Source organism: Chlorocebus sabaeus, chromosome 14, assembly GCF_047675955.1.
Source record: "Chlorocebus sabaeus isolate Y175 chromosome 14, mChlSab1.0.hap1, whole genome shotgun sequence".
Lineage (NCBI taxonomy): Eukaryota > Metazoa > Chordata > Mammalia > Primates > Cercopithecidae > Chlorocebus > Chlorocebus sabaeus.
The window spans coordinates 53,612,535-53,630,200 of record NC_132917.1 but is presented as its reverse complement, the minus strand read 5'-3'; the positions used below and the strand labels follow the sequence as shown (position 1 = coordinate 53,630,200).

The following is a 17,666-nucleotide window of genomic DNA, read 5'->3' as shown; positions in this document are numbered from 1 at the left end:
TATTAGAATGATGTCATTAGACAGGCAGGATTTCCCTTTGGAAGTTCTAGACTTACCTTATTTATTTTTTTAATTAAAAAAATTTTTTTTAAAGAGATGGGGTCTTACTCTGTTGTCCAAGCTGGAGTGCAGTGGTGTGATCATGGCTCACTGCAGCCTCCAACTCTTGGGCTCAAGTGATCTTCCCATCTCAGTCTCTGGGATAAATGGGACCACAGACACATGCCATTACATCAGGCTAATTTTTTATTTTTTATATTTCATACAGATGGGAGGTCTTGCTATGTTGTCCAGGTTGGTCTCGAACTCCTGGCCTCAAGTGATACTCCTTCCTTGGCCTCCCAGAGTGCTGGGATTACAGGCATGAGCCACTGCATTAGGCGTTACCTTATCTGTAAAGAGCTCTTTATGTATTCTGGATATTAATCCTTCGGTGTTATATGTGTTTCGGGTATTTTCTCTTCACTTTTCTTATGGTGTCTACTTTCTTTGTAATGCCTTGCAACGTCTTCCTCTTCACTGACTTCTTTCATGCATTTTGTGTACATTATGAAGTCTCTCCTGAGGGTTTTCTGAGAAGTTTGCACATAATAAAATTCCTTGTATTGTGGAAATCATTTTATATCTAACCTTATAATTCCTAAGTAAAATATAGTAAGATGATACAAATTGTGTAAATGGCGTGGCGATATAATCTTGACATTTATTACACTTGTGATTGGCACGTAGTAAATTTGTCATCAAATTCTGGCTCAGCTGTTAAGAAAGATTCTGATCTTAATACTTAACCTATCTCCTCTACTGAAAACCTTGTGTTTTTACTTTCCCTGTTAGAGTCTGCAGAAAACAAAAATAACGGTCTACCACCCATCACTACCACTTTTGTAAGAAGTAATAGGCAAGTTTATTATTCGTAAGTAAAAAGACACTTTGTGTCAGCAAACATAGGGTGTGGTTTCATTGGCAGTGTTTGGGCCAACTCTTGTCATTGCTACACAGGCGTCAGTGGCTGGCGCTGGTTCAGCTGTGGTGGCTCTAATTCTCCAAGTAGTCCCAGGAAAGAACTCACAAGTTGTGAAAGACCTGAAGTGCTCATTGTGTTTGTCCATTAAGAATGTGTTTAATACCCATACCATTTAAAGTTTCAGTAAGTAGATGAGAAGGAGAAATCACTTTGCCTTCCGTTTAGGGTAAAGAGAGATTAAAGCATTAAAAACAGTGAGTAGGATGAGCCATTTCTTTTTCAGGAAACCCCCCTGTAGAGAAAGGAAGAGAGTGAGAAGGTGGTGATTGATGGTCCAGTACAAGGTAGGTAAGATCCCTTTGCTAAAGCTCATGTATCAGTTTAAGGAAAGCAGTTTATCTTTGGAACTTTCAAAACTAATTTATAGTGGGTGCTGAAAACTTTCTTAGAATGGTACTTTGGAGACTTTACTAAATTTGTAACAACTTTGACAGTACTTAAATTGCATATCTATCTGCATTTGTATTTTACAAAAATTTAGACTATATACCTAATGGTATTGAACCCCATTGAGAGTTGGTCCAGCTAATTTATCTTTGTTTCACTGTTACGGAACTTGAGCCTCAGAGAGATTTAAGTAATTGGCCCAAAGTGTAACCCATATTATTTCTGGCAGAGTCAAAATTGCAGCCTAAATCCAACTTCAAATGTTACCTTCCTGGTCCAGTGATTTTAAAGTTAGCTTAATACTTTTTTTTCTATAGGTAAAGTATTTCAGGATCTCAAATTAGTAGTAAATTCACTTTAGTATTTCTCACCTGTGTGAGAAGTGCCTTTTATTTTCTTTATTTCATAATCACACAGGAGATTTTATTTCCTTTTCCTAAGATGAGTGTGTATGCAAGTCACTAAAGGTGGCTTGCATTCAAGAAGTGGGAATTAAACTCTACTTCCTTGATGGAGGAGTCTTTACATAAATTATTTGGAATTCTTCTATATTGGAGATTTATCTCTTCTCTCCCATTAATTTATATATTTAGTCATTTATATCTGCATGGACTCACTGTTACTTATTTCATACCTGTACTTTAGGTTACAATCCAATACAAAGTAATTTATTTTGTTGCTCATATTGTTTTGGTCATAGGATGCCCTTTCAGAGTGGCTCTTGTGTCTCTTTTGCATGCCCCCATTGTTTGTTTTTTGAGCACTTTTTACTTTTTGGACCTGTGGTATGCTCCAGACTCTTTGTATGTTTCCCACCTCAGCCCTGGGATCAGCCATTTTCATAAGAGCTCTGGTTTCTTTTATGGGAGAATGGTATTGAAAACCAAGATCTGAGGTTAGGCATGGTGGCTCACGTCTGTAATCCCAGCACTTTGGGAGGCCGAGTTGGGCGGATCACCTGAGGCCAGGAGTTTGAGACCAGCCTGGCCAACATGGCAAAAACACGTCTCTACGAAAAAAATACAAAAAATTACCCGGCTGTGGTGGCGCGCCCGTAATTCCAGCTACTCGCGGGGCTGAAGCAGCAGAATCACTTGAATCTGGGAGGTGGAGGTTGCAGTGAGCCAAGATCACACCACTGTGCTCCATCCTGGGCAACAAGAGTGAAACTCCATCTCAAAAAAAAAGGGCGGGGGTGGGGAGCAAGATCCGAGGACTGAGTGTGCTTGTTGCTACTGAACTGTCATTGATTTTAAGCTAAACATGAATTCATACTGATGTCTGGACTCTAATCCAGAACCGCATGGACTGTCATTGATTTTAAGCTAAACATGAATTCATACTGATGGCTGGACTCTAATCCAGAACCCCATGGTTCATTCTAGCCTTCCCTCTTTCCTTAACTGTAACGTTCCTCTCCAACAGTAAGAAACCTGGCTCGCAGATCTACCATCTGTTTATTTGTTTGTTTGTTCTTCATATTCATGTAGAATGGTTTCAGAATTGTTAATCTCTACTCCTAGAAACAACTTTACCAACTAGACTATAGTGTTTATGTGCAGTTCTTTTTGTTTTTAGTCATACAGTTTTCAGTCATAGCATCATTTATCAAACTTATATAGACCAGCATCTTTTTTCTCTATCTCTCAGTGTGGTTATGACATATATTTGTATTCCAATTAGATTCTTTTGTCACAGTCTGCATTCTATTCTGGGATCCCCCTTCCTTTTACCTCTTGGTTGAGTTGTTTTTTTTTTTTTTTTTTATGTTGCATACATTAAAGTTCACTCTTTCTGCTGTAAGGCATATTATTTAAATGGCCAGGATTAAACTTTATCTCTTTTTTTCCTTTGTAAGTGGAGGGGAACATCTCTTTATAAGAGAAAGTTCTTGGCCTCTGTAATATAACACTGGTCTACGTCTCCTACCGTTTAGCGATCATCTTTCTTAGTCTCTTATTGCATCTGTTGATTCCTTTCCCTGATGGGTACCTTCCTTTCTGCATTTGTACCAGGAGCACATTACTTTACTTTTTCTAACTTTAAGACATGGTTTAGTATATAGTAAGTCTAGGTATGCTTCAATGCTTGTCTTGTCCATTTTTCTAAATTCTTTGTTACTCTTACCTGCCCTACTGATAGAGGAGACAGCCAAATGCTGCCTAGGTCATTGTGCACCGGGAGCTTGCCTAAACATGCCCATGGGGGTGAAAAATTCCGTCCCTTAATACATGCACAGAAGGGAAATAAGTCAATGTGGAGTGGCTCAGAATAAGGGGCTGCCTGTGCACTGGAAGAATGGGGTGAAGCTACCGGGAATTCTCGTCTTATGCGAGGGGAGGAGCCTGGTCTCTTCAGCTCATGTGTGGTGGTCTGGTATTCAATCTGTGGAATGGGAACCTGTTGGCAGGACCCCCTTTGTTAGCTGAGAGCTTTCTTTTAATAAATTCCACTCTCCTCACCTTTCAGTGTGTCCACATGCCTGATTTTTCCTGGTGGTGACATAAGAACCTGGATTTTAGCTGAACTAAGGAGCAAAAAATCCTGCGTCACTACCTTAGCCTTATCAACTTGAGTTACTTTATCAAGTATAAAACAAGCAAACAGCTCTACTGGCATTTTTATTAAAATTGTGTTAAATTTATTAATTATTTTGGGAAGAATCAGCGTCTTTATAATATTGAAATTTCCCAGTTAGGAGCCAATCTACCAATGTCAATTATCTATATATATCTTTGTGTTCCTTGGTTTTCATGTCATTTGTATTCACAAAACTGTCAGGTTAATACATGAAATAAGGGTCATGTCTGACTAATCTTTGACTAATCTCAATAGACTACTTTGAATAAGAGTCAACTTCTGACTAATGTCTGAAACCCTATTTCTGTGATATGCCCTTTTAATAATGACTGCCTTATCTTGCCATTTAGTTGTGTGTCTGTAAAGTTTGAGACTATTTTCTTTGAATATATGTACTTAGAAGCTGTTACTGTGATATTATGGCTTAATTTACTTGTTTCATCAGTGAGTTACAATTACAAGAATTACTTGAAATAGATGACTAGTTAGGAGCATTCATTTCAATTCTGATACTTCAAGAAAATGTTTTTAAAAGTTTTTTATTTTATTTTCTGTTTAGTTTATTCCAACTATCAGAAATGTCTTCACCATTCACTTTAGAGCCCATCCTTCTATAATGGGCAGTTGGAGTGTTACCAGAACCTTGGCTTTTTCATAACAAGTATATTTCAGAAACTTTAACTCATAAATTCCTTATTATATATCACTGTTTGGTTGTGTTGGAGTGCATTTTATTCTTTTAGAACTGCAGTTTTCATTAACTATTAGACTATAGTCTTAAGTTAGAAAAGGAGTATTTAAAACTGCCTCATGGTATTAGTTGAGTACAAGGAAGTAATGCTAGAGATCAGACCATTTCCCTTATGGAAATTTAAAAAGAAAAAAATAAAATTGATTAATTTTTCGATAAATTCTGTTTAAGCAAATCTTTAGTGCTGCATCCTCCCCAGATTATTGCTTTTGTGTTACCTTTCAATTTCTGCCACTCCTTTTCCCTTACTCACCAAAAATTAGAGAAGAGAAAATAAGAGCGAGTGGGCAGGATTTGTGTATTAAGAATACCAAAGAGCTGTCCACATTGGGATCTCTGTAGAACTTTTTCTTGATTTTTCTAGAGTTTTAAATGGTGAAACCTGTCATTTATAAATACTGACATTTTAATAGTTCATTAAATTCCTCTTGGAATCTTTGCTTTTTAAAACCAGGAAATAGAAGTAATATCTTCTAGTTGATGGTCTTTGATTCTTTCATAGATTCATCTGAAAACTACATTAAGATGAAGACCTTTGAAGGTTTCTGTGCTTTACATCTCGCTGCAAGTCAAGGACATTGGAAAATCGTACAGATTCTTTTAGAAGCTGGAGCAGATCCTAATGCAACTACTTTAGAAGAAACGACACCATTGTTTTTAGGTAAGTATGCTATTTGTGGTACCGTTGCAGTTTTTCCTCATTTTTTTGTTAAACTAAGCTCAATTTTTCCTTCAGCTGTTGTAATTATAGTATGTTCTTTTGGCAACTATTATACCACTAGTTCTTTGATTTTGAAACTGAAAAGATATTTTTAAAGGTTTTGCTCTTGTTTTCTATTCTTGGGTGGTAGCTTCTGGAACTTTGTTTATTTAAAGGTGCAAAATCTGTTTTGAATTGTAGGCACCATCATTGTTCTCAGTGTAGTTCTGAAGACCAGGCATCACTGAAATTGTAGCAATAGTTGCAAGGTTACCTGTGAATGTTTTATGTTTGCTTTTGCCTTTTCTTGCATTAAAAAATTAAGAAGCTTTTATGGAAGAAATCACCAGCTAATACTTTAATGCCAGTTAATGTGTTGCCTGTATGGATCACTGTTCACACCTCTTCCATTAAAGACTGTTTTTTAATTCCTTAAGGATGACAGCCAAATTCTAAATGGCTTTCTTCCAATAACTGTCTTTTTTCTTCTTTTCCTCCTTTCTTCTATTCGATTCTATTTGTCTTCAGGGACATTGTGTCCCATAAAGTTTATGAGAAAATTGAGTCAATGAAGTGTTTGGAATAGAATCAGTGCATCTGGACTGTAGTTTTGGTCCTGCCACATGTAATTTGTATATTTATTTATTTATTTACTGCATGCTTCAGTGTCCTCACTTATGGAATGAGAGTAATAGTACCTATCTGGTCTTTGTTATTGGGCTGAGAATAAAATGAGTTGTCTATGAAAGTACTTTTTTCCCTTGTGGACTTAAAAATATTATTTAAATTTATGTACTTTAGTAAAATTCATTTTTTTTGGTATAACAGTTCTGTGAGTTTTGATGTATTCATAAAATTCTGTAATGACAACAATCAAAATATAGAACCATTCCATCACTCCTCAAAATTCCATCATGCTGCCAATTTTTAATCAATATTTTCCTCCTTCCCCCTGGCTCCACCCCTGAGAGCAACTGATCTGTTCCTATCCCTGTAGTTTGCATTTTGCTGAATGTTATAGACATATAACATATATATATATATACACACACACACACACCCCCCATATAGCCTTTGAGACTGGCTTCCTTTAGCTAGCATGATACTTTTGAGATTCATCCGTATTGTTGCATGTATCAATAATCCATTCCTTTTTGTTGCTGAATCCTATTATATTAAATAGATGTAATACAGTCTATCCATTTATCAGTTGGATATTTGAGTTTTCAGTGTTCAGTGGTTATGACTAAATCTAAAAACATTTGCAGACAGGTTTTGTATCAATATAAGTTTTTATTTCTCTTGGGTTAATACTTAGGATTGGTATGACATATAGTAAATATGTGTTTAACTTTGGAAAACAAGTTGGAAGTTTTTTTCTACCGGTTTGCATTTCCTTCAGAAATGTTTGAGACTTTTAGTTGCCCTATATTCTTGTCAACATTTGCTATTGGCAGCTTTTTCTTTTTCTCCCTTATATTTTAGTAATTTTAATGGGGGTTTAGTAGTTGTTGCGGGAAGTCAGGGACCCCGAATGGAGGGACCGGCTGAAACCACGGCAGAAGAACATAAATTATGAAGATTTCATGGACATTTATTTGTTCCCCAAATTAATACTTTTATAATTTCTTACACCTGTCTTTACTGTAATCTCCGAACATAAATTGTGAAGATTTCATGGACACTTATCACTTCCCCAGTGAATATCCTCGTGATTTCCTATGCCTGTCTTTATTTTAATCTCTTAATCCCGTCATCTTCTTTGTAAACTGAGGAGGATGAATGTCGCCTCAGGACCCTGTGATTGTATCAGCTGCACAAATTGTAGAGCATGTGTATTTGAACAATATGAAATTTGGGCATCTTAACAAAAGAACAGGATAACCGTGATGTTCAGGGAACGAGAGAGGTAACTTTGAACTGGCTGCCGGCGAGCCGGACGGAACAGAGCTATATTCCTCCTCTTTCATAAGCAAATAGGAGAAATATTGCTGAATTCTTTTTCTCAGCAAGGAACATCCCTGAGAAAGAGAATGCGCCCTTAAGGTAGGCTTGTAGATGGCTCCTTTTAAGGCGTCCCGTCTTTTATGGTCGAAGCCGATAGGATGAAATAAGCCCTGGTCTCCTATAGTGCTCCCAGGCTTACTAGAATGAGAAAATTCCCACCTAATAAATTGTGATCAGACAGGTTACCTGCTCTCAAACACTGTTTCCTGATAAGATGTTATCAATGACAATGCGTGCCGGAAATTTCATTAGCAATTTTAATTTCTCCTCATCTGGTGATCTCGCCCTGCCTCCATTTGCTTTGTGATATTGTATTATCTTGTGAAGTATGTGATCTCTGTGACCCACACCCTGTTTGTGCACTCCCTCCCCTTTTGAAAATCGCTAATACAAACTTGCTGATTTTATGGCTCGGGGAACATCACGGATCCTGCCGACATGTGATGTCTCCCCCCGACACTCAGCTTTAAATTTCTCTCTCTTATGCTCTTTCCCTTTATTTCTCAGCCCAGCCGAGACACTTGGGAAATAGAAAAGAACCCACGTTAAACATCGGGAGCGGGTTATCCCGATATCTAGTATCTCACTGTGGTTTTTATTTGCATTTTCCTAATTGCTGATGATGTTGAGCATCTATTCATATGATTATTTTCCATCTTTCCTTTTTTCCTCATTACTTTTGTATTTAGACATTTTGTTTTGAAATAATTTCAGACTTATGGAAAGTTATGGATATTCTGTACAACTACAGAGGAAGCATTTATTGAGGCTCAGCTATATGCAGTCTGTATTCTAGTTGCTTTCCTCAAGAAATCTTGTATGTAGAGGAGTAAAAAAAGTGATTTTACAAGTTTGAGATTTTAAAAGGGAGAATAATTAGTCACCCTTGAATGACAGAAGACTTCACGTGCAGAGTGCTGTATTAACAGTAACAATAACATTTATTGAGCAGAGTATATACTAAGCCTTGTGTGGGTGTTTTACATGAAGTAGATAATTGGATCTACAGTATGATTCTGAGACATGTAATATTATTATTCCCACTTTTACAGGTGAGGAAACTTTAGAAAGACTGGATTTAGGAAGAGAAGAGCTATCCTGGAATCTTGATCTTGCTGTTGTCTGTGTTTTGGCTAGAAAACTGATTCGGTGAACTATTAAAAACATGTTTATTGACAAAAGGTTTCCTAATCACATACATTTGCGAAACACTATGTGCTTGTTATACCCCGTCCGTTTATTCCCCAAAGAAGACCACCAGAGACTGCAGTCAAAGCCAAGCAGCAAGGATCTTTATTGCAGGTTCGAACCTGGACCCCCGACCGAATGTTGAGCGAGAGCCCCGAGGAGGGTTGGGAGCTGTCTTTTATAGTCAGCAGTAAACAAGTACAGAGTCATAGGGGACTTTTGAACAATGTAAGTTTGGGATTGGTGGACATTTGAACAGTGCGAGTTGACTGTTCTTGATTGGTTCCCGCCATCTCCCGCCATCCGAGTTATTTCAGTTACTCTTCTAACATGTTTATGACCTTTGGCAGGGACTTTCCTAACCGGTTTGTCCCGGCTTCAGTTCTGGGAGCCGACGGTTCCTCCCACATGCTATATCCCCCAGCGTAGAAAAACATGAAGACATTACACATGTGACTTATTGTGCCCACCCAGTCTGAAGTATCCACTAATCTCTTTATGCATTCTCTTTTAGTGTCTTCATCACTGACTCCGGTTAATTATTGTTTATTTACTTCCCCCTTTACTAGAAAGAATGTTCCATGAAGGCAGGGATTTTATTCATGTTGTTCACTGTTTTAACTCCCAAACTCAGTTTAGTGCCTGGTATATGGTAGGCGTTCAGTAAATTATTTGTTAAATAAAAGAATGAAGGTTTCTGAGAAGACCTCTCATTAAACGTTTGTTTAACGCAGAGCTTTGAAACGTATTTGACCGTACTATTCTTTCGCTATTGTTATCCAGGCTGGAGTGCAATGGTGTAATCTCGGCTCACGCAACCTCTGCCTCCCGGGTTCAAGTGATTCTCCTGCCTCAGCCTCCCAAGTAGCTGGGATTACAGGCCCCTGCCACCACGCCCGGCTAATTTTTGTATTTTTAGTAGAGATGGGGTTTCACCATGTTGGCAAGGCTAATCTCGAACTCCTGATCTCAGGCGATCTGCCTGCCTCAGCCTTCTGAAGTGCTGGGATTACAGGCGTGAGCCACTGGCCCTGCTGTATTCTTTTTCTTTATGGAGCATTTAAGAGTACCTCAAGGAACATTGATATTCCATGGGACTATTTGAGAAATGCTGTTCTGGCCACATAGTTTACAGTTTCAAATTATTATTATTAGAGTCCCATTTATGAAATTCAGTATTGTATCTACTTTTATTAGTATTTGGAGAAAATTAGAGATGCAGAGTTTTTAGGGGTTTATATTTTAACATATAGTTAACTTGAACTTTTTATGTTAATGAAGCAAGAGATGGGAAATAATTCAAACCAGTAAATAACTTTAAATTGCTTATTTTTAGTAGTAGGATTTATTTTGTTTCTTTGGCAGTGAATTTACCATTTTGTAAATGGTAAATTTGTATTGACTAATAAATAAATATTTTGTATTGACTAATACAAAATACTGTGCCCGGCCAATATAGTATTTAAAAAAAGGAAAGTAGAGCGTTAGTGTTTGTGAAAACGTAATGTGAAAGGGCCGGGTGTGGTGGCTTACGCCTGTAATCTCAGCACTTTGTGAGGCTGAGGTGGATGGATCACCTCAGGTCAAGAGTTCAAGACCAGCCTGGCTAACATGGTGAAATTCTGTTTCTACTAAAAATACAAAAAATTAGCCGGGTGTGGTGGCACATACCTGTAATCTCAGCTACTCAGGAGTGAGGCAGGAGAATCGCTTGAATCCGGGAGGCAGATGTTGCAGTGAGCCAAGATTGCACCATTGCACTCCAGCTTGGGCAACAAGAGTGAAACTCTGTCTCAAAAAAATAAATAAATAAATAAATATAGTGTGGAAGAATGGACATGTCTACATCTGTGTTGTGTGTGGAAAAAAAAGGAATGGACATATGACTCTTTCGTTAGATAATACGGGCTTCAGTGTCTTCTCTGCCTCATGAATCATAGGACAAATTTTAGCAGTCTGCCTTGGTCACCTTTACATTTTTTTATTTTTCAATGTGGGGTCTTGCGCTTTTGCCCAGGCTGGCGTGCAGTGGCAGAGTCATAGCTCACTACAGCCTCAAACTATTGGGCTTAAGCTATCCTCCTGCCTCAGCCTCCTGAGTAGCTGGGACCACAGCACATGCCACCACACCCAGCTAATTTTTTTTTAATGTTTAATTTTTGTAGAGTTGGGGTCTTGCTGTGTTTCCCAGGCTGGTCTTCAAGCGATCCTCCTCTCTTAGCTTCCCAAAGTGCTAGGATTACAGGCCTGAGCCACTGCACTTGGACAATCTGTCTGCCTTTTAAATAACCGTATAGTGATTCATGCTTCAGTCTATAATGGAAAAGTTTTTAAATTAAAACAAAATCCAAAATACTTCAAGGTTTGTATCAAACTACAGATAATTTCTAGATGAGGAAGAGTAGCTGGACCAGTTGGACTTAAAGTGAGAAAGAAAGGTTAACCTGTCTAGAATAGCTTCCTTTCCCATCTGTAGAATTATCTTCCAAAACTGAACATTGGAATATATTGTTTGAGGTATTTTGTTTCTCTCCCTCAAGGGAAGGCATACTCTATTACATGTTGTAGGACCTGTCCTGATGGCCCAGTTACCACCAGCCTATTGCTAGAGGCTATAGAATATAAACCCAGGGGATCGAAGGGTGGAAAGTGAATATAGAACTATGGAAATCTCCCAGGTGACCGGAAAAGTTGTTGACATGATAAGTGTGTTGGATCTGATTATGATTGAATGTAAAGGTAAATGGAGGAACTCTAGAAAGTCAACTACTCCACTGTTCGTAATGGGAATATCTTCCCTTCACAGAACTCACCAACATTTTAATAAAGATGAGCTTTATAAGGGAACTCTTCAACTTGATGGCAGTAGGAATCAAAATGAGAAAACCTCATGAGAAAGGGGAAATGCAGGGAACATCTCATCTTTCTACATGAATATTGTCCTTCCAGAACATCTTTTTGCTAGCACACAGGTTAGAGTTTTTTAACAAGCAGTCTTGCTGCCTTATTTCTTTTCTCTACCCTTGCCTCGTCCTTGCCCTGCTCTCTTTCCCTTCCCCTTGCTCCATATCACATAATAAATATTCTAAGGGTAGGTAAAACTGCTTTGGAAATAAAATATTCTTATTGATAGCTATAATAAATTCTAAATGAAAAATCCGGCTAGTATTTAGGAAATAGATTTCCTTTTTATTTTGTTATATGTAGAAAACATTGGTAAATTGGAGGCTGAAATCTAAACCAGTGTGATTTCACAGAACACTCCATGGGAACTGCATGGTGTGCACTTTTGGCTTTTGATGGATTGTTTTTCAGTTTTTGTTTTTCTGAGTTTGCTTATTCTGTGTAACCTTCAATATTAAACATAGCTGTAATATTTAATAAGAACCGAATGTTTTATAGTATTGGGTGAGACTGCCTATTTCAATATTTCACTGTAAAATGTGTCATACTTCAGCTCACATAGCATATCCTTAAACTCTGACTCTGCTGACATATTCCAAAATTGAACAAACCACCATGTGATTCACTTTTCATTAGTGTCTTCATGGATAAGTGATCATTCATAAGGCTATTTTTTGATGTGCTAAGAATTTTGAGGTTTCACATTCATATCTCTTTATATTATGTTAAGTAAACTTTGCTTTGGAGTTTTGTTTTTAGATTTTTCAACTAAAAGATTAATCATCTTCCTCAGGGATTGTCATGTAAGCATTTTTACTTGAGGACATGTTTTTTAAAATACGAGTTTGAGTTTTCTTAGATTAAAAGTATGGAGTTTACTAAAAGTTACATTTAAATAAGTGTTAATTTCATGTTCTGGTTTTACTTTTGTTTGTCTTTTTAGTTTTATGGTTCTTGATACAACTTTATATTTTATATTTCTTTCTATGTTTTAACACAATGTCTTTTTTTTTTTTTTTTTTTTTGAGACGGAGTCTCGCTCTGTCGCCCAGGCTGGAGTGCAGTGACGCGATCTCGGCTCACTGCAAGCTCTGCCTCCTGGGTTCAGGCCATTCTCCTGCCTCAGCCTCCCAAGTAGCTGGGACTACAGATGCCTGCCACCACACCCGGCTAATTTTTTTTTTGTATTTTTAGTAGAGATGGGGTTTCACCATGTTAGCCAGGATGGTCTTGATCTCCTGACCTTGTGATCCGCCTGCCTCGGCCTCGCAAAGTGCTGGGATTACAGGCGTGAGCCACCGCGCCCGGCCACAATGTCTTTTAATTACTTTTTTTTTGAGACAGAGAGAGTCTCACTCTGTCACCCAGGCTGGAGTGCAGTGGTGCGATCTCCACCCATTGCAACTTCCACCTGCAGGATTCAAGTGATTCTTGTGTCTCAGCCTCCTGAGTAGCTGCGCTTACAGGTGCCTGCCACCATGGCAGACTAATTTTTGTGTATTTAGTGGAGATGAGGTTTCACTGTGTTGGCCAGGCTGGTCTCAAAATCCTGACCTGAAGTGATCCGCCTGCCTCGGCCTTCCAAAGAACTGGGATTACAGGAGTGAGCCACTGCACCTGGCTTTTAATTCCTTAATGTAAGCAATTATGAAACTAGGATATTTATTATCTTTCTGGTTTTACCTTCATATAATTAAATATATTTATATAATGTGTTACTTTATGAGTCACATTTGATTAATAGATTTAAACCTCCAGCTTTTAAAGATGAGGAAATCAGTATCCTTATATTGTTCTTACATAACTCTCTTTCTCCACCGACTTTTCCAACTTTTGTCAGTTATATTTGCATTGTTAGTGGGAATAACATTTTGCATTTTGTTCTGGCATCCTAAATCCATGATTTAATTTTATTCTTAGTTCTACAGTTAAATAGCTTAGAAGTTTATCACCAGTTATTTTGTCATGTTTTTTCCAGCCTTGTTTGGTTAGCTAAATTATTTCTTTAACACAGTCCTCTAACAGGACCTATGGCAATACTATTCCCTGAGGTTTTACATGTTCAAAATTGAATAATTTGACTGGGCACTGTTGCTCCTGCGTATATTCCCAGCACTTTGGGAGGCTAAGGTGAGAGGATCACTTGAGGCCAGGAGTTCGAGACCAGCCTGGGCAACAAAGTGAGACTATCCCATCTCTACCAAAAAAAAAAAAAAAGTAAAAAAATGAATCATTTTAATTGAATAATGATTCAATTCAGTAATGATTCAAACTTGAACAACAGTTTGATCAGGTACAAAATCCTTGAATTACATTTCTTTCCTTGAGAACTTTAAAAATGATGATCCATTCTGTTCTAGAGTTGAAGTCTGAAGCTAGCCTAATTTTATTCTCTTTTTGTGACAATACTTTTCCATGTCTGTTCCTTATCAGCTTTCTCTCACACAGTGTGTGCCTTTTCAGTATGTAGACTTGGATATTTTAAATTTTAGTTAATCTTTCTGGAGTTATATCTTTAAGTTTTTGTTCTGTTATTATGGTGGTGTTCTTGGGCCAGCGTATTTACATGTTGGTATCTTACCTGTTTTCAATGTCTATTGTTTTTTCTCTATTTTTCTTTCTCTGTGTTTTTGCTTTACTTTTCCTGGTTTTTTTTTTTTAAAGCCTCTATGTTCCTATTCAGAAATGTCTATTCTCTCTGGTGTTTCTTTCTATTTCAATTTCAGTTGGATTTTTTATGATTGTTTTTGTTTTTCCCAGGTATTTTCTGAATTCATTAAATTATATCTTTTCCTGTCAGCCATTTTTTACTGAGCACTTGTATTTCAGTGTTGTGCTCTTTTCATAGAGACAATTGCTTCCTTAACTTCTTTTTAAACATTTACAGCTGTAGATTTAGCTACAATTTTCATTTGGTTTGTGGTAATATTTTTCTGATGAGAGGTTTTTGCTTTGTTTTGTTGTTGGTCTATTAATTGTTTTTCTGTAACTTTTCTTCCTTTACTTTGTATGGATTTGTGCTGGTACCTTCGTGATAAATCATCTTGGGAATATGTGAGTTTTTGCTCAATTAGCTGCTTTCAGGAGGTGTATAATAGGGAGGAGGTAGAGGCACATTCCATATTAATGTGTCTAAATTCCTTTAGACTCAGGATTTTTGGACATGAATTCATTTAGCTAGTATCTTTCACTAGCCAGTGGGGTTTGGCAGCTGTGGGATTTTTGCAATGCAGTTTCCCATTTGTGGTAGCAGATATAGACCACTTTTTGTGATTCTTTGGATCCAATCCCTCTGATTTTCACATTTCAACTGCCCCAGAGAAGTTCCTGCTGCTAACCTGTGCATTTTTTTCCTGGTACTTAGTTTTGTTCCTCAGAGGGAGCCTCTGACCTTTGAGAAGTGTTCTTTGCTAGCTTTTTCTAAGATGTGCAGCTGACACATCTGTCCTCTTTCTCACACAAGTACCCAGGATTGATCTTCGTTCTTTTGGAGCCCCTTTTACAAGTTTTGATCTGGAGTTCAAAAATCTAAAACTAGAATTATAGTTTTACTAAAAATGGAGAGTGTGTTTTTATTTTACTTTTCTTGCTGATTTTGGATTAATTGCTCTTGGATGATTTCTAAGAAAAGTAAAGGGAAATGCCTATATTGTGCTACAATATTAAAATTGGAAGTCTATATTCATTTTTAAAGTAAAACAAAAATTCTTGATTTCAGTATTTTTGTAATAATTTGATATTCTAGTATATGGTAGAAATGAATAGACTAGACAAAATCTCCCCCAACCCCAGTCCATACAATACAATCTGTGTTCTAGTTAGGTGTACCGTAGAGCAGTGTCACTCAAAATGTCAGTCAATTTATATAAGAAGCTTGAGCCATTGTATAAATCAACATATTGGTTTCTTCATCAAGGAAGTCCTGTCTCAAGGAAAATGTCAATTAAAGTATTCTTTGGGACATAGTTGTTTACATTGTGTTCAAAATGTCTTACCTTGTTGAGGACTAATATAACAGTTTGCACATTGACAGCCAGTTTGTTACAATGTTGAGTAGCCCTGCTGTACAGCATGCCATGCCTTTGTGGCTATCAAACTGGATTGTTACATGGTTAATGCAATTGTCTCTTCATTCTTCATGATTACTAATGCCATTGGCCAACTAATGATATGTGATTATCATTGATTTAGCATGGCTAAAATGGAAATGTTGTTCCTACATAGAGTCTTTGGGATTACAAAGTGTATGGACAAAGTGTATGGACAAACTATCCATACAAATAGTTTTTTGATAGGGAACTCCCAGAATATTTTGTTTCTTTAAGACTTAGTATGGGTCATTCTTACAGGGTGGATCTAGTAAGGAGAATACTGCTGTATGAATGCTTCAAAAAGTTGAATAATTTCAGAAAGTAGTAGAATTACAATGTTATAGCCCTAGAAGAAGGTGTAAGTTTAGGGATGTGTTATCTAAATCAAATGTTTCTTGACTCTGTTGCTGAGGAGACTTACGGAAAAATAATCAATATATAATAGGATAGTGGAATTTTAGCTTTTTGTCTTTTAATACTTTAATTTGATTGAAAGATGTATTTTTCTGGATGTGGTTTCTGATGTCTAATTGGCCATTAGACTTCTCCCTGTCTGTTAGAAACCATGAGAAATGTCAGTGATAACATGGATAATTGGATTGGGATATTCGCCACTACGTTTTTGTTATATCCCTAACATAATGAGTTTTGCCCAGAAGGTCATGGTTTTTCCCATCAGTATGCATCTTTAAGATTGTTAGCCACTGGGCAGACGTGAAGAAATTTATAAAACAGAAATGTAACTTTTTATTATAATTTAAAAAAAATTCTATATATCAATAAAATACTACATTTCAGACTAAAGATTCATGGCCAAGACATTGTAGGAATCTATCTGATTCCTTAGAGAGTGGTTTGAAATTATGTTTCTGGGCCGGGCGCGGTGGCTCACGCCTGTAATCCCAGCACTTTGGGAGGCCGAGGTGGGTGGATCACGAGGTCAGGAGATTGAGACCATCCTGGCTAACACGGTGAAACCCTGTCTCTACTGAAAATACAAAAAATTAGCCGAGCGTGGTAGCGGGCGCCTGTAGTCCCAGCTACTGGGAGACTGAGGCAGGAGAATGGCCTGAACCCGGGAGGCGGAGCTTGCAGTGAGCCGAGATCGCGCCACCACACTCCAGCCTGGGAGACAAAGTAAGACTCCTTCTCAAAAAAAAAAAAAAAAAAAAATTATGTTTCTGTACTTGATGGGAAAGCCTCATTTTATAACCATTCTGATCATGAACTTTAGTTATGAAATAAATAAGTGGATAGTCCTACTTTGCTAGTAACATTCTTGCAATAGTGGAAGATTCTACATCTTTGCCATTCACATTGCCAGAGTGAAGGGATGCAATTAACATATATCATCAACTGGAGTTGGGATGGTACTTTAATTGTTCTGCTGTCTTGGGTATGCATAAAGTGCTGGAAAAACATAAACTTGAGGATACCAGAATAAATGGACAACACTGGAAAAAAATATCTGTCATAGCAATGGAGTTTCTTTTCTAGTGCCACCAGATGTCAGTATGAACACAGGACCAGAGAAATACTGCAGGAGATAAATGTTCCTATGAATGTTCTTTTTTGCTTCATAAAAGAGGTGGGGAAAAAAGTTTTACATAAACTAGGTATACAATGAAAAAATCATTTTATTGTTCAATTGTATAGAAAAATGAAATGTATAATAGAGAACAGAGTACATGTAGAACTCAAAAAAGTAGAGATACAATTAAAAATTCATATATAATTCAAATGTAAAATTGAATATATAGATGATCTCTGCAGAGCCAGCCAGCCTGCTGCTATAACTGGAGGAGATGGACAGCCTGTGGTTAAAGTGTTCGTTACAGACTTACTGACCATGTTATTTTTTAGAATTGTTGTCAAAATCTGAGCCTCAAAATGAAAGACTAGGCTGGGTGTGATGGCTTATGCCTATAATCTCAACATTTTGGGAGGTTGAAGGGGGAGGATTGCTTGATCCTATGAGTTCAAGACCAGCCTAGGCAACATAGCAAGACCTTGTCTGTACAAAAAATGGAAAAT

The 17,666-nt window shown here is 37.3% G+C and overlaps 1 protein-coding gene across 9 annotated transcripts in view; it reads left to right on the top strand.

Annotated features, from left to right (window-relative positions):
• ASB3 (ankyrin repeat and SOCS box containing 3) overlaps positions 1 to 17,666 on the top strand; it is a 122,342-nt gene that overhangs the window by 34,479 nt on the left and 70,197 nt on the right. For 8 of the 9 annotated variants that reach the window (XM_073022973.1, XM_073022970.1, XM_073022971.1 and 5 more), the window contains one exon: positions 5,245 to 5,403. In XM_073022973.1, the coding sequence (XP_072879074.1) occupies positions 5,245 to 5,403 (159 nt within the window). Of the gene's footprint in view, positions 1 to 1,243; positions 1,309 to 5,244; positions 5,404 to 17,666 lie in introns of those variants that run through there. The other variant, XM_073022976.1, reaches the window with a different exon arrangement.